Here is a 21506-nt window from a genome sequence, read left to right on the forward strand (position 1 = left end):
ATATATATATATAATCTTTCATTGTTGCACAATTTCCTCCCCTCCCTTTTAATAATGCCACTTCCTTAGGAGGAATGAACATGACTTTTAATTAGTATTCCAGATATCTTTATCATTTATCTTCAACCTTATTTACTTTTGCTTGTCCTATTCTTTTTTTAAATTTACTTTTCTTTATTAAACCCCCTCCCAGTGGTTTGAAAAGGAGTCATGTTGATATAGAGGTTAGGGAAAAAGCCTGGCTGGTCAAATCCACCTGAGACTCCTGTTCAGGAAGTCCTCAGGGGACAGTTTTTATGAGCTGGAATCGACTTAACAGTAGTGGGTTTGGGGCTTTTTGGTAGTAGTTTGGAAGTTTCCAGAAATGGGCTAAGAGTAAAACTCTGTTCCAAGGGAGAAGGAGCTGTATCCTGACTCATTACTTGAAACCAGATCTGAGGTGTCGCTCTCCTACTCAATGAACTGACCTGCTGCTAACTGCAAATTAATGGAAACAATCCTTATTTTTTCTTTTTTTAAACTTGTAACCAGAGCTACAAATTAATGGTAACTATTGCTTTAGGGGACAGGTGAACAAAACAAAAACCAACTGACTGCTGTCAAGTTGATTCCTGTTCACAGTGACCTTATAAGTAGGGCAGAGTTTAACCATTCCACAGGGTTTCTGGATCTCCATTCTTTATAAAAGTAGACTGCCACATCTTTCTCCTATGTATCAATTGGCAGACTTAAACCACCAATCTTTCAATTAGCAACCAAGCATTAACCACTAAATCTCCAGGGTTCTTTAGGGTGAAAAAGAGGTGAGCAATTGGGACAAAGGAGTCACGATGGATATTGTATTCTTTTGTATATTATAATCTGCACAAATGAAGCCTCTGGGTGCAGGCAACAATGCACTATGAATTCACTCTAGATAAAATTAAGCCAGAAGAACAAAAAAGAACTTTAAAATGAAATGTTCCTACAGATGAATAAGAAATTGTGAAATAAGTTAGAAACTCAATTAGAAATCTTAGAAATAAAAAAAATACAGAAATGGAAATAAGAATGTACTAAAAGGAACAGGCTGAGGTAAGTGACTATATAATGAGCTAAACTAGAAAATAGTACTAAGGGATTTGCCTTGATAAATGTTAAATATATACAATTTTGTAACAATAACAACATAAAAATGCATGTGACATTGCACAGGAAGATAAGGTGTGCATATATGTGTACAGGAAGTAAAACATGTGTGTGTATTTATCTGTATGCTGCTACAGAGAAAAAGCTGTCAGAGAGAATGAAGGAGATATCTTAAAGCCAAAATATGATCCAATGAGGAATCATGGAGACCTCAAAAAAATGAAACCATAAATTCAAGGGAGAAGGCATGAATCACCTATAGTTACAGGGCTGCACAAAGAACTACAAAATAGAATATTCTGATAGTTTTGCAGTGATTGAGGTTACTCAAAGATAAGATAAAGACAATTTTTTATCATCAATGGTTATATCAGTACAGATGGAATACATTGACTAGTTAAAAGACATAATTATAAGAACATGGAGAGGTCTCACAACTGATCACAAAAAATTATATCATGAGTTTAAATCCTCCAGATGCTCTGCTGGAGGAGGGACGATCTCCTTCTGTGCCAGTCGGATCTGACTTGAAGGGCACAAAAACAACAACAACAACAAGACATCATGATGGATATTTTGGGGAATAGGAAGTTAAAAATAACCTCAACCAGAAATCTGAAACTTAAGAATTTTGTGAAGTATTTGTTACAGACTCCATGATGTACCGTAGACACTTTCTTAAACTGACTACAAAGTAAAACATTTAATGATAGACCTGGTTCCTAAGTAACAGGATTTAAATCTGTGTGGAGGGTTATGTGTAAACTTAGCATTAGTTCAGCCATTTTCCCTTAAGTCAGATGCCTCTTTTGATTTTATGTGCCACATCAAAGTACAGTGTATCTGAAGGCACAAGTATGTGTCTTTGTATGTGCTGCACAAATGTTCTTTTATATATTTATATAAAATAAACCACACAGAGGATGCAATTACAGATATTTCTTAGACTTAACTGAATACCTTGTGGGATTGGTTTACTAGTAGGTTTGAAGGCTTAGGACTACAGTGTTTGTGGAATAGCATCACGTAGGTCGTAAAGTTTATGTTCTACACTCTAGTTTGGTGAGTGGCAAGTCAAAATTTACCCTAAATCAAACAGGACAAGGTAAGTAGGGTAAGAAAAGCTACAGTATTAAGTCTTAAAAACTTGTAAGTGGCCATCTAAGGTTCACATGTTGCTCTCTACTTATCTGGAACAAATGAAAAAGAAAATTGAAGACTCTAAGAAGAAATCAGGCTACAGACCCAGTAGTCACACAGACTGAGCCAGAAGAACTTGATGGTGCCCGGCCAAAACCAGTACTGACCAGGGACACAGTTGTTGTTGTTGTTGTTATTTACCACAGAGTCGGATACAACCCATAGCTCACCCTTCCGTGGGTTTCCAGAGACTGTTAATTGCACAGGAGAAGATTGCCCATCCTTCGCCTCAAACTGCCTTCAGGGTTGCAGTGCAACTTCTTGCCACTAGGCCACCCAAGCTCTTTAGGGACACTGTTCTTTTGGGAGTCCACAAAATTTGGAAAATACTGCCCATAATATCTTTAAATTTAAACATGAAACTATGCCTGAAAGTCATCTGTCAATTAAATAACATATTGGCTCATAAACTAATACCATCACCTTTCAAAGGTATACTATATTGTCCATTGTTATACCTTTTAAAAACAATTACCTACATGAGACAGTAAAAATTTACCCTAAATCATAGATGAAAAGATAAGCAGAGGCAGGGAAAACAGACCAATGGAAACATAAAAACAGAAATACTGATAACATTGGTATGGAATGTAATCAATGCAACTGAAGAAAAATATATAGAAGTTGTTACATGTGCTACATAGAGATCAAATGACGTGTTCCATTAAGCAAAGTTCCTACCAAGGATTTCTTTAAATGTCTTTAAACATCATTGATGTCACTGAGGACTAAGCCTGACCAAAGCCAAAGTATTTTCCATAGTTTCATATGTAAGTGAAACTGGACTATGTAGAAGAAAGACCAAAGGAGAACTGAATCATGGTGTTGGCAAGAATATTGACTATATCATGGGCTGCTAAAAGGACAAATGAATATGTGTTAGAAGAAATGCAAACAGAATGCTCCTTGGCAGTGAGGATGGAGACACTTCCTCACACACGCTGTTAACCTGTTATTGGGAGGCCAGTCCCAGGAGAAGTGCAGGAATGGCCTCAGTACAGTGGACTAGAAGCACAGCGGGGCCTGGGCAGTGTTTCACTCTCCTGTACGTGGGGGTTATTATGACCAAGAACACAAGAAAGTATTTCTAAAGAGATGGTTTCCATTCAAAATTGTTCTCTCCAAAGAAAATAATCACCAAGAAGTTCAAACTGTTGAAGCTGGATTTAGTGAATCCTCCAGTGAAAAAATTTCAGATTTCCCTCTGTTCTGATGATACAAGAGCCAAACGTCTGTCTATGATCCCCGTGACCAGGATATAAGGATGTCTAAACATTCTTCCCACTGCTGATGTGAGTGATGTAGTGATGGACACAGACAAGTAAATAAAACCAGGGTTCAGAGAGAGGTAATAACCAGCAGTGGTAATTTGACAAAGAAAGTCATAGTGGAGAAAAGTCTTTGCAGCCTTACTGTGAAGATAATGCAGAATCATAATAAATATAAAGTTGAGATGAGAGGTTCTGCTATCACAGGACCAATGGCAAGGGATTGTGTGGACTTGGGGCCCAGTACTGTGTCCAGTGCTAGGAGCACTGCATGATTTGCCAGAATTTTTCTTTAAAAACAAACGAAAAAACAGCACTCTACTGAAAATTATTTGCTAAAAATATTTCTTTAAAAAAGGTGCTGAACCTACAGCCAGGAGAGAACAAAATAGATGAATGAAATTTTCTAAGAATCAAATCCCTATGCACATCAAAAAACTTCTCCAACAGGTTAAAAAGGAAACCCACAGACAGAAAAATTTATTTGATAATGACATATCTGTTACGGGACTAATGTCTAAAATTTATAGAATACTCCAGCACCTCAACAAAAGAAGGTAAATAACTCAATCACAAAATGGCCATTGGATTTGAATAAACAATTCACCGAAGAAGAAATTCAGATGGCAAACAAACACATGAAGAAATGTTTAAAATCCGTAGCTATCAGAGAGATACAAATGAAAACAAATATGAGATATAATCTCGTCCCAGCAATGATAGGAAAGTTCAACAGAGCAGCAAACAATAAATTCAGATGAGATTGTGGAGAGATTAGAATCATTATTCACTGCTGGTGGGAGTGTAAAATGGTACAACCACTATGGAAGGCAGTTTAGCACTTTCTCAAAAAATTGGAAATAGAAATACCATTTAACCCACCAATGCCACTACTATATTTAGGGAATATTCCCTAAAGAAACCAGAACCATCATCCAAACAGATATATGCACATCCATGTTTATTGCTGCATTATTTAGAATAGCAAAGAAATGGAAGCAACCCAAGTGCCCAACAACAAACAAATGAATAGAAAAATTATAGTATATTCATACAATGGATACTGCACAGCACTGAAAAATAAGGAACTCATAAGACATTATACAACCTGGGTGAGTCTGCAGAACATTATGTTGAGTGAAATATTCACAAAAGGACAAATACTGCATAGCATCATTGTTATAAAGCAAGTCTGACATGGAGGGTTGGTAGGAGAAGAGTGTAAGAGAGGATAGGTAATGAACATTTCCCTGGAACAGATGAAGGAAAGAACTGTTTAAAAGGAATATATTATTTGGCATTACACATATGACAACACCCAGAATAAAGAGGTACTTTACAATGTATGAATATTTTTTAAATAAAGTGAACTGGGGGAGGGGGCATGGAAGGAGAGGAGGGTGAAAAAAAGAAAGTAATATTAAAAGTAATAAAGCCATTTTTTTTAAAAAAAGGTGCTTGAGTAAGAGGTAAATAAAGACATTTACACCCCAACACTTAAAATGAAATTATAAAACGTCAAAAGAAAAACACAAAAGCTATCAGTTAAAAACAGAATAACAATTAGACTGACAGTAGACTGCTCGTATACAACAATAGATTCCAAACACAATAGAGATTTATCTATGTAGCTTGACTTTTACATTTCAGGTAAGCTATTTTTTTTTTTGTTGTTGTTGTTTTCAAAGGATTATAGTCTTGAATAGTCTATGAAGTAATTCTACTCTGCTCATGTCTAGAGTAGGAATTAAATAAAAAAAGATAAGCTGTGGTATATTCACACAATGGAATACTATGCTGCATTGAAAAACAAGGAACTCATGCAATATTATTCAAAATGGGTGACCCTGAAGGACATTATGCTGAGTGAAATATTTCAGCCACAAAAGGACAAATAATGCATAGTGCCAATGTTGTAAAACAGGACTGGCCTTAGGGTTTGGGGGAGACTGAGAAAGATGGGTTCAATAATGTATACTGCATTGAAACAAATGAGGGAGAAAACTATTTAAAAGTGATATGTGATTAAGTATTATTGTTATGACAGGAGTCCAGAACCAAGGATGCATGGTGGAGAAAAGTGCAACAATGAATGAATGAAAATCCAAAGTCTCTGTAAATTTTCATTCAAATTAATAAAAAAAATCAGAAAAATATTTTACACAAATTATACCTCAGCAAAGAGCAGTATCTGTAAAGAAACCCCCAAACCCAACATTTTAGCATGTTAAGAAGTAGATTATATAAATAATAAAATAATATTAATCACCCAGTGATTCTCATTGCCCTCAAGTTGGAACCAGTTTATACTGACCCTCCCTTGAGTTTCTGAGGCTGTAAATTGCACAGGAGGAGACTGCCTAGTTTTCCCCCACAGAGCAGCTGGTGGATTCCAACCTCCAATGAAGCAAAGACTTTAGGTTAGCATTCAACTATGTATAGACTATGCCACCAGAGGAACTAACCCGTCTTATTCTCACTGATAAATCTCACCCGTGGATTTTCAGAGGCAGTTAATTGCATGGGTGATTGTCTATGTTTCTCTAGTGGAGCAGCTGGTGGATTCGAACTGTGTGCCTGTTGGGTTGCGGAGCAGCTTCTTACCCCTAGGCCACCAGATTTCCCTTTAATAGTTATAATGAGTATAAGTTCATTCATTTGCATGCTGTCAGATTTACATTTAGTAGACTGTTTAATAATACGCCATTTTCACTACTGAACACTTATTTGTATTTATAATTATGCTCTTTTTCTATTTCAGAATGAAGAAATAGCACGACGTTTCATCTGGGAGAAGAATCTAAAGTTTGTCATGCTTCACAATCTAGAGCATTCCATGGGAATGCATTCATATGATGTAGGCATGAACCACCTGGGAGACATGGTAGGTAAATTATTAATAACCCTACTCTCATGCCTGGTTAATTATGATCTCTGTCTTACTCCAAATCATTTTCATGTTATAAACAACAATAAAGTTACATGCATTCAAAGTTAGAAAACAGGAGACTTCAGGGCATATGAATTTGCAGAGATGCCCTTTTCAGTCTTATTTTGTCCACTCTCCTTAAAAAATTCCTCCTCTAGAGGAATATTTTCAATTCACAGAATACTCTGGGTTTTCTTTTTTATGACTCCTAGAAAGCACTGCCCAAAGACTACTTATGCACACTCCTTTTTTTTTCTGTTTTAATAGTAAGTCACCACTGTATCATCAGGACTCCTTTAGAGTAAGAAATACTGCACTTCTTTCATTACACATTTGTTTTCTCCTATGTCGTTGTTGCTATTATGTGCCATTGAGTTGCCTGCGACTCATATGTACAACAGCTCTGAAGCCTGCCCTGTCCTAAGCCAGTCTCATTGACTCCAACACACCTACCCCCATTGTCCTAGTTACTGTATCAATCCTTCTTATCGGGGTCTTCCTCTCCTATGCTGTTCCTCCACCCTTCCAAGCATGATACCCTTCTCCAAGGATTGATCCCTCCTGGCCACATGCCCAAAGTATGTGAGATGGAGCTTCAGAATTCTAGTCTCCAAGTAAAAACTTGGTTTCACCATCTCTAGGATCAGACCTATTCTTCTGGAGATCCATGATATATTCAATACTCTTCTCCACACCACAGTTCAAAGGCATCAATTCTTCTTCTGTCATCCTTAGTCATTGTCCAGTTCTCTGATGTAATTGTGAAGACTGTGGCCTGGATTAGGCATACCTTAGTCTCCAGACTGACATCATTGTATATTCTTTGCCAATACCACAATTCAAAGGCATTAATGCTTCTTTGGGGAGCTTTGGTGGCCAGTCCCTTCTCTTAAATCACAAGTCCTTGTGACTGACAGTCTCGAAAACCAGGTGGAGGGTCACTGAGTCAGAACTGGCTTGGTGGCACTGAGTGTTGATGCTTCTTTAGTCTTCTTTCTGAAGCCAGACTCTGCTTCCAATCTCAGTTCTTCCCTTTACTAAATAAGAATAATGAAGTAAAGAGACAAACAATATATAAGGAGGAAATTTTTAGGGAAAGAAAGGTACAGCTGCTGTCCAGTGGGAGGACATGGGGGGCAGAGAGCAACTCGAGCCTATCTTCTTATTCAAAGGAGGAAGTGATTTTTATTTTTTTTTTTAACTTCTGAGGGTAAGGAAAAGATAGCATGTTTATTCATGAGGAAATAGGGTTTTCCCCCAGAGTTAACTTCTCAAATGAGAAAGATTTTCATATTTATTTATAAAGGAGTTGGAGATGATGTGGCACTGGCTTATGTGAAAGCGAGTTGTTGTTATTGTTAGCTATCTTGAGTTGAGTTGACCATGACCGATAAGGACCCTGTGCACAGCAGATCCGTACTTGGCTCTGTCGTGTGCCAGCCTCACCATTTCCAATATACTTGAGCCTGTTGCTACACTGTGTCAGTTCATCTTGGTTTTTGTGTGTTGTGATTTGTTTGGATTTTTTAAAAATTTTTGTGTCAATTTGTCTTGCTGAGAGTTTTCCTCTCTTTTGATGACCCTTCACCTTACCAAGCATGATGTCTTTTTCCAAGGACTGGTCCCTAACAATATGCCCAAAGTACATGAGATGAAGTTTCACTGTCTTTGCCTCTAACGAGCACACTGGTTGCACTTCCTCCAAAACAGACTTCTTTGCTCTCTTGGCAGTCCGTAGAATAGTCAGTATTCTTCTCCAGCACTGCAGTTCAAAGGCACTGATTGTTCTTCTGCCATACTTACATAATTATCCAATTTTCACCAGGAAGCAGCTGAAAGTACTATGATTACGACCAGCCTTAGACTTTAAACTGACATCATTGCTCCGAAGTGCTTGGAAGCGTCCTTAACAGCAGAGTTTAAAACAGTTAAAGTTTTCCTTCCTATTCATTGAAAATGTCATCTTTGCTACAAGATCAGAAGGTTTTATGTTAACTGAAAAGAGTGGCATTTAGCTGTAGATTGTACATTAGAGAGACAAACCATAACAGTGAAATGGACTTAATAAGGTTTTCTTCAAAATTGTTCTTAAAGGTTAAAAAAAGCTCTTCTCCTTTTCAAAATATTTATTATTAAAGAAATGTTATTTTTCATTGCTTTTATGTCAGTTGCACTTTTTCAGTGTTCATCTTTCACAAGTTTACAAGGCGACTGAAAATACAGTGCCTTAAGTAAGGTACACCTTAGTCCTCAAAGTGACATTATTTCTCACTAACATTTTAAAGAGGCCCTTTGCAGCATATTTGCCCCTTAAAAATATATTGTGGAGTGGTTTTTGTTTTTTTCTTTCAATTCATTTTTTTGCAAATATATTGTTTTATTGGATGCTTCTTCCATGGAAATTGTGGATCCAAATGAAATTAAATAGTTGAAAACTTTAGTCTTATCTCTGTATTTATCCTGATTTTTCTTATTGCTTGTTGTGAAGATTTTTGCTTTCTTTGTGATATATAATCTGTATTGAAGGCTATATATATATATATATATATATATATATATATATATATATATATGATCTTTGATCATCTTCAGTAAGTGCTTTAACTCTTCATCACTTTCAGTCAGCAAGTTATGTCATCTACATAATACAGTTTGTAATGAGTCTTCTTCCAATTCTGATACCCCATAATTCTTCACTAGTCTAGTTTTTCAGATTATTTTATAAACATACAGATTGTTTCAATATGATAAAAAGATACAACACTGATGCACACCTTTCCTGATTTTAAACCAGGTATGAATGACTGCTCTAGAGAGAGATGTTCATGTACAGGTTCCACACGAGCTCAATTAAGTGTCCAGAACTCTCATTCATCTCAGTGTTACCCAGAATATGCTATGATCCACCAGTGGAATACCTTTACATAGTCAATAAAACAAAGGCAAACATCTTTCTGGTATTCTCTGCTTTTGGCCAAGATCCATCTGATACCCCTCATTCTGTATCCTCTTATGAATCTGGCTTAAATTGTTGTCAAGGTTCTCCTCTAGTAGTTCTCAACCATCATCAGCAAGATTTTACGTGTGTGATATTAATGATATTATCCCATGATTTCTGCATTCTTTTGGGTCAACTTTCTTTGAAATAGACTTCGAAATGGAGCTCTCCAAGTTAGTTGGACAGCGAGATGCCTTCCAATTTTCTTATTACAGATGAGAAAGCCATTTGTATCCATTTGTTGAAATGCTTCAGTTAGTATTCTATCCCTTTGTGGAGCCTTGTTTCTCACCAATGAGTGCAGTTTGGACTTTTCCCGTTAGTACCGTTGGCTCCTGGTTATGTGCTACTCTTTGAAATGGTAGTGATCAATTCTTTTTAGCACAGTGATTCTGTATACCTCCCATCTTATGTCATTAACTATTTTGTCCATGGAATCCTCCACGATCGCAACTTGAGGTTTGCATTTGTTCTTCCTTCAGCTTAAAAAATGCTGCAAAATCTTCCCTTTTGATTTTCTAATCCTAGGACTTAGCATATTTCATTACAATACTTTGCTCTATCTTTTCTAGCTGCCCTTTGAAATCTTCTGTTCTACTTTCTTGAAGTAAAAGGGTTTGCTTTCGTTTCTCTACATTCTAAAGTAAGTTTCACAATCTTTTCTGGCATCTGTTTTAGTATTTTTTTTTCTTTTGTTTCTTTTTCATGATCTTTTGCTTTCTCTATGCAATATATTATTGCTGTCAGCCACAACTTGTCTGGTCTTCAGTTATTGGTGTTCAGTGCATCAAGTGTATTTGTGAGTTGGTTTTTAAATCCAGGTAGGATTGAATCGAGGTTATATTTTGGTTCTTGTGTACTTGTTTTCACTTTTCATCAGCTTTAATTTGAACTTGGACATGAACAACTGGTGATCCATACCCAGGTGGCCCCTGGCCTTGTTCTGACAGGTGATACTGAGTTTCTCTACTATTTCTAGAGGGCTCTGGTGGCCTAGTGAATAAGGAGTTGTTCTGCCAACTCCAAGGTGCTTTGAATTCACTGGGTGCTCCACAGGACAAAGAAGTGCAATCTCCTTCCATGTGATTTACAGTCTCTGAAAACCTGAGGGTCTCCACTTGATGGCACATAACAATAACAACTATCTCCTTCCACACATGTAATCGATTTTATTCCTGTGTATTCCATCCAGCATTACATTTATGCACATTCACTTTCTATGTTACTGTTGTTTTAAAGGTATTTGCACGACTAAGTTGTTGATCATGCAGAAGTCTGTCATGTCATCTCCCGCCCTATTTCTATCACCAAAGTATATTTTCCAACTACCAATCTTTCTTGTTTCTAACTTTTACATTCCAATCACCATCTATTATTAATGTATCTTGATTGAATGTTTGAGTAATTTCTGACTGCAGATGTTGATAGACACTTTCAATTTCTTCATGTTTGGCTTTAGTGGTTGGTGCATAAATTTGATTAATCAGAGTATTAACAAATTTCCCTTGTAGGTGTATGGATATTATCCTATCACTGACAACACTGTATTTCAGTACAGATCTTGAAATGTTCTATTTGATAATAAATGTGACTTTATTCCTTTTCAGTATGTCATCCTGGAAAACAGACCATATAACTGGCTGGTGCAAAATTAATAATACTGGTCCCTCTCAGCTCACTAATGCAGATAGCAATCTCCTATGTTCCATTTAATTTTGACAATTCCCAATTTGCTTAGATTCGTATCTCACATATTCTACATTCCAATTATTACTGGATGTTTGTTGCTGTTTCTGTGTATTTTGAGTCATATCACATCAATAAAAAAGAAATGTCCTTTCTGTGGCTGAAAGCTGTACTCCATCTGCTTTGTTCAGATAGACTTGACTTTGAGGAGGCAGTTCCTTCCCAGTGGCCCTTTTAGTGCCTTCCCACCTGAAGGCTTAATCTTCCTCCACTATATGAGATAACAGTCCACTGATATTTCAGTGGCTTCTTATTTCAGAAGCACATGGCCAGTTCTGCTTCATACTCTGTCTTGGTCTGGAAACTTCAAAGAAACCTTTCCACTATAGGGGACCCTAACTGCTGTGTGAAATACCAATGGCCTTGCTCACAGCCAACAAAACCACCACTGGCACTCTAATGGACTGATAACACAAATAGTGGAGTGGCAGGAAATAGAGGCCTGCAAAACTGTTGTCTGTATTTTTTTTTTATTTTATCTTAAGTCTGAATTAAGAATATAGCCCACAGCCCATCTGCTTTTTAAATGAGGGAATGTGAGCACTTAATAATGAATGAGGGCATGTGAACACTTAGTTGTTGTTGTTACGTGCCATCGAGTCACTTGCGACTCATAGCGACCCTGTGTACAAGAGCTCTATACGTTCTTCTATCCTGTGCCAACCTAGCCATCTCAAATGCACTTACTCCCACCTCTCCAGTCACAGAACCGATCTATCTCATCAAAGGTCTTCCTCTCTTTCACCGCCCCTCCACTCTGCCAAACATGATGTCCCTCTCCAAGGACCAGTCCCTCCTTGCAACATGCCCAAAATATTTCAGACGAAGCTTCAGAATCCTTGACTCCAGGGAACATTCTGGCTTCACCCTCTCCAGGACGAACACTTAATAGTTTATATATATATATCCTTTGAATTATCATAATCTGCTCTATTCTACAAAAATTTTCCAAAGACAGTCCTTTTATAAAAATCTTCCATATTTTGAACCAAAAATCTTCCTTCTTGTAACTTTTAATGTTTACCATATTTTTTTTTCTCCTGCCCAACAACAGTGCCTAATTGGAGTGCTACTGCAAAATACAAGTCTAGAGAGATCAAGGACACTCACACATTAATAGTAGGTAGCAGCTACATTGATCATAACAACCATTGGTTTATCTCAGTTTTCTGTTATATCCCCAGGTAGTTATTAGAATATAAGAACAGAGATATTAAGTGAAACTGGTATGTATTTTCTTTGTAGACCAGCGAAGAAGTGGTGTCTCTGATGAGTTCCCTTACAATTCCCAGCCAGTGGCAGAGAAATGTCACTTACAAATTAAATCCTAATCAGAAATTGCCTGATTCTGTGGATTGGAGAGAGAAGGGGTGTGTTACTGAAGTAAAATACCAGGTGAGTATTACTATTACAGATCTCTTTACCCTAATTAGGACTCTTTTTTTTCCCCAACATGTTTAGTGGAGCTACACAATTCTGCAGAGAATCTCACAGTCCCTTGTGATATTTTGTAATTATGTTGTTATTCATATCATCCTCACTAAATCATATACTCCAAAATACAAATGGGCAGCTCTGGTGGCATGGTCTACAGGAAGTTGTGCTGTTAAGGCAAAACCACACATCTCTAGCAGTTTGAACCCACCACGGGCTTCTTAGGAGAAAGTTGACAATCTCCTATGAGATTTATCGCCTTGGAAATGAAGAGCTAGCTATGAGTTGGTTCTGACTTGAGCGCAATGCCTTTGAGTTTTAAATCTCCAAATATTGAATTTTATTTGTTAGAACACTAGTGGTTCTAGTTACATTAGACAAAAGCTGTACAGTAAGCTAGTAGTTTTTCAAGACCATTTTTGAGTGCCCATGTTATTCACTGACTGCACTGAATCCCCTACCAAGCCAGTTGCTTGAGAAGCCAGTGATGGGTGTGTACACCAGTCAGGAAGTTTCTCATCAATCTCAGTTATGGATTTCAGTGTTGAAAGATGAGGAAAAACCAGAACTAATGGTGGCCTGTAAATCCTTCCAGTCGGGTTAATTTATGGTTAAACAAAAACAAAAACAAAAATCCTAAATCCATTGCCAATCTTGATTCAATGACCTATAGGACAGAGCTCCATAGAGCTTCCCAGGCAGACTGCTACATCTTTTTCTGTCCAAGCAGCTGAGAAGTTTGAACCACTAACCTTTTGGTTAGCAGATGACCACTTAACCACTAAGCCATCAGGGCTCCTTCAATTCATGGTTTGGCTTACATTATTAAAGTAAGAAATACAAGCTTTTTTTTTTAAATCTGTAAACAGAGTCAACTTTACTAGTAATCAAAGAAGGACAAGTCAAAGAAAGATTACATATTTTTGCCCACTAAATTTGGTACATTTAAAAATGGTTTTTTTGTGTGTGATTTTTTTTTTAATAATTTTAATGAGCATTTACAGAGATTTTGGATTTCCATTCATTCATTGCAGCACTTCTCTCCCCGCCCATCCCTCCCCGCCTCACCAGTTCGCACCTCTCTTTCAAAAGTAAAAGAAACACTCTTTCGCTGGTACACAATCCCCACCCCACCCCCCCAAGTACATTCCACTATGCAACCTTAATTGTGGACTCCTGTGATAACCATAAGACCCTATCATACATCGTACCACCACGGAATGGTCTTAAACTATCTTTTAAAAAGTGGAAATAAGGTTGACGGAAAATAAACAATGTGTTTCATAAGAAAACAAAAAAGAAATAAAAGCTTTTAAAATCACTCTGTGTTTTTTTTCTATTTTAATTTTCCTTTCGTTTTCTCAAAAGGAAAATGAAAACAAGTACAAGAACTGTACACTAGTCAGGAATAACTAAAGAGAAGCACATGGCATTTAGAGGTCAGGGTAAGAGGGAAGATTCACAATGGTCTAACAGCTGCCCCAGCTCGTGCCAATAAAGTACAATTTAATCAAGAAACAAATGGTACTGCTAATCTCTTCATGTTTTCTGCCTACTTTTTTCCTTTCAACCAGTTTTAGGCTTCTTAACCTACCTTCTCTAAATAAAAAACTGAGAATACTCAATAAAATACACATTTCAAATACACGTGAGGTATTAAATGTAAATAGTATATGCTTTTCTCTAGCTATATGAATTTTAATGAAAATGTTTCATTTATTCAAAAGCAATTTTAAATGTTTTATTAGGAAGAGAGCAAGGTGGGAGGGAAAGCAATTGTGATGAGGCCCTGGAACTTCTGCTAACAAAAGCAGATTTGTGTTTTTCTATTTACACCTCTCTGTAAAATACCTCTTGATAAAAAAATTAGATTAGAGATGTTTCAAAAGTGCTAACCTAAGATAAAAACTCTCCTGTTGCAGCCTTCATTTGGCTGAAGGAAGGGTTCTTTAGGTTAAGGGACTCATCTGAGCACCTCTCAAAAATCACTTGACTCAAAAAAAAAATCAACCAAACAAACCCAAACCAAAATGTCAAACAACCACTTTATTACAGAAAACAAAAACCCACAAATATCACTTCACTACAGACCTCTATCTCCCTTACTTAAGGAAGTAGCTAGCTGTGATTTAGTACATGCTTAGTAAATTTTGTTTCTTTTTTTAAAATTTATTTTTTTACAAAGCTCACATACATTGTGTTTCATACAATCATTCTCATGCATTATATTTTATAAAATTAATCACCTTTGGACTCTGCCCATCATTATCCTGTCTATTCACCTAAATCCCTCCCATTTCCTTCCCTCCTGCCTCCACCCACCAAACTGTACAACCCTGTGGCTTTACCCCTACCCATCATAAGTCTTACTGTATTTTAATATGGCAATTATGTTTTGAGCTCAGCTCTTTATAAATCTTTACCACATTTCAACCTTACACAGAGAACAGACAACTATTTCTTCATTTCTATTGTCTAAGGGTGGAGGAAATTGTAGTGATAAAGCTTTTTCTGGGAACTACTTATGGGGCTGGCCATGCTGGGAGTTGCCCTTCTGTGGAAGGGCTTCCTTACAGACTTCTGGTGGTTAACCTTATACCTTTGCCTCTGTTCCAGGGTTCCTGTGGTTCTTGCTGGGCTTTCAGTGCTGTGGGGGCCCTGGAAGCACAGCTGAAGCTTAAAACAGGAAAGCTGCTCTCTCTTAGTGCACAGAACCTGGTGGATTGTTCAAGTGAAAAATACGGGAATAAAGGCTGCAATGGTGGCTTCATGACAGAGGCGTTCCAGTACATCATTGACAACAATGGCATTGATTCAGATGCTTCCTATCCCTACAAAGCCATAGTATGTAACAAGTAAATTTTTTTCCCATTTGTGTAAGTATAATTTTATTAGAACACAGCCATGAAGATTCAATTATTATGCTTTCTTATTACAACGGCAGAGTTGACTGGTTGTTGCAGATACTTACAGGTTTCTCTTGGTTTTCAATGGCTAAAATATTTACTGTTTGTACTGTTACAGAAAAGGTTTGCCAATCCATTAGTCTAGAAATATGTAACCAATACAGTAACTTCTAGTCAGATAAAATCAGAAAACTTCCTGCCCTTGAGTAAGTTTCCACTTAGTGTTTGAAGGTGTAAATATTTTTTCAATTACTTATTTTTTTTAATTTTTATATTGGTTTTCTCACATTGTGTTTCATACTATTCTTCATTCGCATTGTGTTTTATACAATCATTCCCATGCATTATGTTTTATAAAATCAATCACCATTGGACCTTGTCCATCATTACCCAATCTATTCAAGTCTGCAACCACAGGGTTGCACGGTTTGGTGGGGGAAGAGAGTGAGTGAAGGAAATGGGAAGGATCCGGCTAGAACAAATAATATTTTTGTGCTGCCCCATGCCATCATGCTATTAATTTACTACAGTTGCTTAAGAAGTAGTATGTCTCAGAGAATCCTAATTCTCGGCTTCTCTTTCTTAATGTTGTAAACTTACTTGCAGTGTCAAGATGTATTTATACAAGCAAATAGAATTCAACAGATTTTAAGTAAGCTTTCTTTAACATTTTTCCTATGTAAGTGCCTGAAATGTAAACTTTTTTTATCCTGTGGTCTCCCATGCTTGCATGCCCATATTTTCAAGTCATTAATAAGTCTATCTACTGTTGTTGTTGCTATGTGCCATCGAGTGGCCTGCGACTCATATCATCCTATGTACAACAGCTCTGAACCCTGCCCTCATCATCTCTGACAGACACAATCCACTTCTCCAGTCACTGAGTCAATCCATCTCATCCTGGGTCTTCCTCTTCTATGCTGTCCTTCTAACCTTCCAAACATGACTAATTCCTCCTGGCCATGTGCACAAAGTCTGTGAAATGGAGCTTCAAAATACTTGCCGCCGGGGAGCAGCTTGATTTCACCCTCTCAAGGACTGACCTATTTATTCTCCTGGCAGTCTACAGTATGTGCAACACTCTTCTCCAGCACCACAACTCAAAGGCATTGATTCTTCTTTGATCATCCTTAGTTACTGGTCAGCTCTCTGAGGCATAGCAAGTAATTGCAATGACCGTGGCCTGGAACAGGTGCACCTTAGTCTCTAGATTGGCATTGTTGCTCTTCAGTAATCCAGAGAGGTCCCTGACAGCAGACTTTCTCAATGCAATCCATCTTTTGATTTCCTGACTGCTGGTGTCAAGAGTGTTGATTGTGGAACCAAGCAAGCTGAAGCTGTTAACAATCTCAATCTCCTCTTTATCTATCATGAAGGTGCCAGTTGGCCCAGTCATGAGAATCTTTGTTTTCTTGATGTTGAGATGTCTTTGACATATGCCTCATATCCTCCTCAGTTTCAGCAGGCAAGATTGTCATCTGCATAACACAGGTTGCTGATGAGTCTTCCTCCAATCCTGATACCACATTACTCCTCATAAAGACTAGCCTATCTAAAGATCTATTCTGCATATAGATTGAAAAGGTATAGAGATAGGATGCATCCTTTATGCACACCTTTCCTGATCCTGAACCATGCAATGTTTCCCTGCTCTGTTCTGACTACTGCTTCTTGGTCCAAGTGTATGTTTCACATGAGCACAATCAAGTGTTGTGGGATTCGCACTCTTCTCAAATTTAGTGACAGTTTATTGTGATTCTCACAGTGAAATAATGCCTTTGCATAGTCAATGAAACACAGATAGACATTCTTTTGGTACACTCTGCTTTCAACCAAGATCCATCTAACATTGACTATGATATCCCTAGTGCCACAGCCTCTTCTAAACCCAGCTTGCTCTTCTGGCAGTTTTCTCCCAAGATGTACTGTTCCAGGTGTTTTTGGATAATCTTCAGCATGATCTTGCTTGCATGTGATATTAGTGATAGTGTTTGAAAATTTCAACACTCTGTCAGGTGAAATGGGAATAAATATGGATCTCTTCCAGTCAGTTAGCCATGTAGTTGTCCTCCAGATTTCTTGGCATAATCCAGTGAGTACGTTCAGGACAACATCTGTTTGCTGAAATATGTCAATTGGTATTCCATCAATTCCCGAGGCCTTGTTTTTTGCCAATTCCTTCACAGCAGCTTGAACTTCTTCCTTCATCATCATCCTCTTGATCCTATGTTGTTTTATGAAATTCTTCTGTGTCAGCCAATTCTTAAGGAGCCAGATTATATTCTCTTCTTCCTCATGACTTCATTATGCATTTGTGTTTTTTTTTTAAATAATGCTTCAGAAAGCTGGCAATGACTAAGGGTGATAGAAGAAGAATTGATGCCTTTGGGTTGTGTTGCTGGAGAAGAGTCTTAAACATGCCATGGAACGCTAAGAAAACAAATAGGTCTGTCTTGGAGATAGTGAAACCAAGTTTCTCCTTGGAAGCTGGGATTTTGAAGCTCCTTCTCACATACTTATGGCACATGGCTAAGAGGGATGAGTTTTTGGACTAGTAGAAAGACAGTGCAGGAGAGGAAGACCCCAGATGACATGGATTGATACAGTAACTGGGGTAATGTGTTTATAATGATATGTGATCTCTATGTAGTTTTACTTTACAATCCCCTGAGAGCATAAGGGACATCTTTCTGACAACTTTTGCATGTACAAAGATGTTCACAGTGTAAAACAATTGTTTAGTTCTTCTTTTATTGATAAGACATGGAACCATTATGGTCTGAATCTTTCAATTTTTCTTTCTTAAGATAAAGAGACATCTCTTGCATGTACTATTGTCGAAGTTTTCTAACTGGTATCCCTTATTCTCAAATTGATCTTTCATAATGCTGCCAAAATAGCTAGTTTTTAATATATAAGTGTACATTTAAACAGTAAGAAAAGGCTAAAAAAGCCTTGAAAGACTAGATAGGAAGCTTAGGGAGCAGTAACTTTATGTTAATGGGGGAAGAACAACTTAGAAAAGGAGAGCAGGTTCACAACTCAAAGAATACAGTCAGTATGACTTGAACGTACATGTAGAAGCTGTTGTAGGTTTTGCTATGTGTATTCTTAAGAATGACATTGTTGTTTTGCAGTGTCGAGTAGGAACTGACCCATAGCTGACCCTCCAGTGAGTTTTCAGAGACAGTTAATCAATCAATCACGTGGGAGGAGATGGCCCATCAGTAAGCAAAAGAATTTTTAAAGACTAAAATGAGGCAAGAAAACACATTTAAATCCAGAATACTTAGGCTACTGAAAATTTATAAAGGAAATGGAAGTATATTTCTTAATTATTATCTTTCTCTTTGCAGGATGGAAAATGCCAGTATGATCCAAAAAATCGAGCTGCCACATGTTCAAAGTACACTGAGCTTCCCTATGGCAGTGAGGATGCCATGAAAGAAGCTGTGGCCAACAAAGGACCTGTATCTGTTGGTATAGATGCAAGTCGTCCTTCTTTCTTCCTCTACAAAAGTGGTAAAAATTCAGATTATCTTCTTGTCATATGCTGCCTTGCACTATAAAAAAGATCTTATCCATATACAAGTCTGAATATTTACATAGGTTAAATAGTATTCATCATTTCATATAAAGCTTTTTTTAAAAAGTACGTTCTAATTGGTAATGCAGATCAATGCCATGAATTTGAAACCAACTTGTAGATGACTCTCCAGTGGATGTTCGGAGGCTATAGATCTCACAGGAGAAATATGTTCATCTTTTTTCCCCAGGAGCTACCTTTTGGGTACCATTGAAACTCTCTTACAGACTACTCCATCAGTTGTTGTTGTTAGGTGCTTTCAAGTCAAGTACAACTCATAGCAATCCGATGAACAACAAATCTAAACCTGCCCTATCCTGTACCATCATCATCTCTGGTGTACTTGAGCCCATTGCTGCAGTTACTTTGTCAATCTATGTAATCGAGGGTCTTCCTCTCTTTTGCTGACCTGCCACATTTCCAAGCATGATGTCCCTCTCCAACGAATAGCTTCTCCTAGCAACATGGCCAAAGACTGTGAGATGAAGCTTTATCATCTTTGCCTCCAAAGAGCATTCTCGGTGCACTTTCTCCAAGACCTATGTATTTATCTTTTGACAGTCCTTTTATTCAGTATTCTCCAGTACCACAGCTCAAAGGCATCAGTGCTTCTGTCCTCTTACCAGAGCTCCCTCTAATTGGCAAAGTAACATCAAATCAAAGTTTACTAACATGTCATGCTATGCAGTATACTAAATTCTGACCCAGCATTATCTTACTTAGTCTTTATAGAAACCTTAACTTACAGATATAAAAAATACGTTTTAAGGAGGTTAACATGCCCAGAGGGATCTTGGTGGCTAGTCTGTAGGGACTTACTCTGCTTTAACCCAAAGGTTAAACTGCTCTCCTTCAGTTCAAATCCACCAGCCTCTCCAGGGGAGTGAGATGGGCAATCTCTCTCCTCCCACACAACTGATAGCCTCTCTGAAACCCAGTGGAGGGTCAGATGTGACCTGGTTCAAACTTGACAGCCATTTTTTTTAGAAGTACGTGTTTAGGGTTACACAGTTTGAAAGTGGCAGAGCTGGAATTACAAAGTACACCTGTGCTTATGACACTTTAGGGTCTGTGTGCAGCAGGTGCAATACAACAATGTAAAAGAATACAATGAATGGTTTTTTAAGATGAGGCTTAAAAAAATGACACACAACTATATAAACTTAATAACACATTTCTTAATTGGTGTTGAGATGTCACCATCTAAACTCTAAGCCCTGGAATACTGTGCTCTGACAATTTTTATGAGTTTTTTCTGATCATTATGTAGCATTTCCTTTAATTAAATTTGCATACCACCTGTAATTAATAAAATGATAATGAGGAGTAGGTGGCAGATTATCAAAGAAAGTATCGGAGAGAATTATGACTGAATTGATCACAAACTTGGCAACAAAACTGCCAAATATAGCCTTGATGGCAAAGCATTATAACTCTAGTTTAAGAATGAGAGTGTATGCTCCTAACACTTCAGTTAATCTTGTTGTAGAAACAAATCAGTCTAATAAATAGTATTTTCAGATATAATTTATTGGTATAGGCCATTAACTTTTTATCTACTCATATTTTATTCTCAGGTGTCTACTATGACTCATCATGTTCTCAGAAAGTGAATCATGGTGTTCTGGTAGTTGGCTATGGTAATCTTAATGGAAAAGACTACTGGCTTGTAAAAAACAGGTAAATACAGGGATGTTTTTGTGTATACTTAATTAAAATCAGGAATTTGAGGGGGCCTCAGTAATACTTGTTATTATGGTAATGATGATCATGATATTAACTGATAAATATTTGTAGCTTCTTATCATGTAACATACTATATTACTCAATACTCGCATTTTTTCACTTCCTAGTATGCCTTTCCATCTTCCTGGACCATTTAATATTCTTCCTAAAGCATCCTTGATTATACCAACTCAAAGTTTGAATTTGTTCTTTAGTTCCTTGAGCTTAAGAAATGTTGTACGAGTTCGGCCCTTTTGATTTTCTGACTCCAACTCCTTGCACATTTCATTGTAATATTTTGCTTTGTCATCCCGTGCTGCCTTTCGAAATCTTCTATTCAACTCTTTAGTATCTTGAATTCTTCCTTCTGCTTTGGCTTCTCTGCGCTCCAGTGCAATTTTCAGAGTCTCTTCTGACATCCATGTTGGTCTTCTCTTCCTCTTCTGTCTTTGCAATGACTGTTTGCACTCTTCCTGGATGATATCCTTGATATCCTCCCACAACTCATTTGGTCTTCACTCATTAGTGTTCAAGGCCTCAAACCTGTTCCTGAGATGGTTCTGAAATTCAGGTGGGATAGACTCAA

At 37.4% G+C, this 21506-nt stretch overlaps 1 protein-coding gene across 2 annotated transcripts in view; it reads left to right on the forward strand.

The window, feature by feature from the left end:
* CTSS (cathepsin S) overlaps positions 1-21506 on the forward strand; it is a 38063-nt gene that overhangs the window by 3331 nt on the left and 13226 nt on the right. The window contains exons 3-7 of one of the 2 annotated variants that reach the window (XM_006900125.1): positions 6358-6480; positions 12515-12664; positions 15320-15547; positions 18966-19131; positions 20773-20875. In XM_006900125.1, coding sequence (XP_006900187.1) covers positions 6358-6480; positions 12515-12664; positions 15320-15547; positions 18966-19131; positions 20773-20875 — 770 coding nt within the window. The remainder of the gene's footprint in view (positions 1-6357; positions 6481-12514; positions 12665-15319; positions 15548-18965; positions 19132-20772; positions 20876-21506) is intronic. The other variant, XM_006900126.1, reaches the window with a different exon arrangement.

This window comes from Elephantulus edwardii, unplaced genomic scaffold (genome assembly GCF_000299155.1).
Source record: "Elephantulus edwardii isolate Elephantulus edwardi_28Jun2011 unplaced genomic scaffold, EleEdw1.0 scaffold00273, whole genome shotgun sequence".
NCBI lineage: Eukaryota > Metazoa > Chordata > Mammalia > Macroscelidea > Macroscelididae > Elephantulus > Elephantulus edwardii.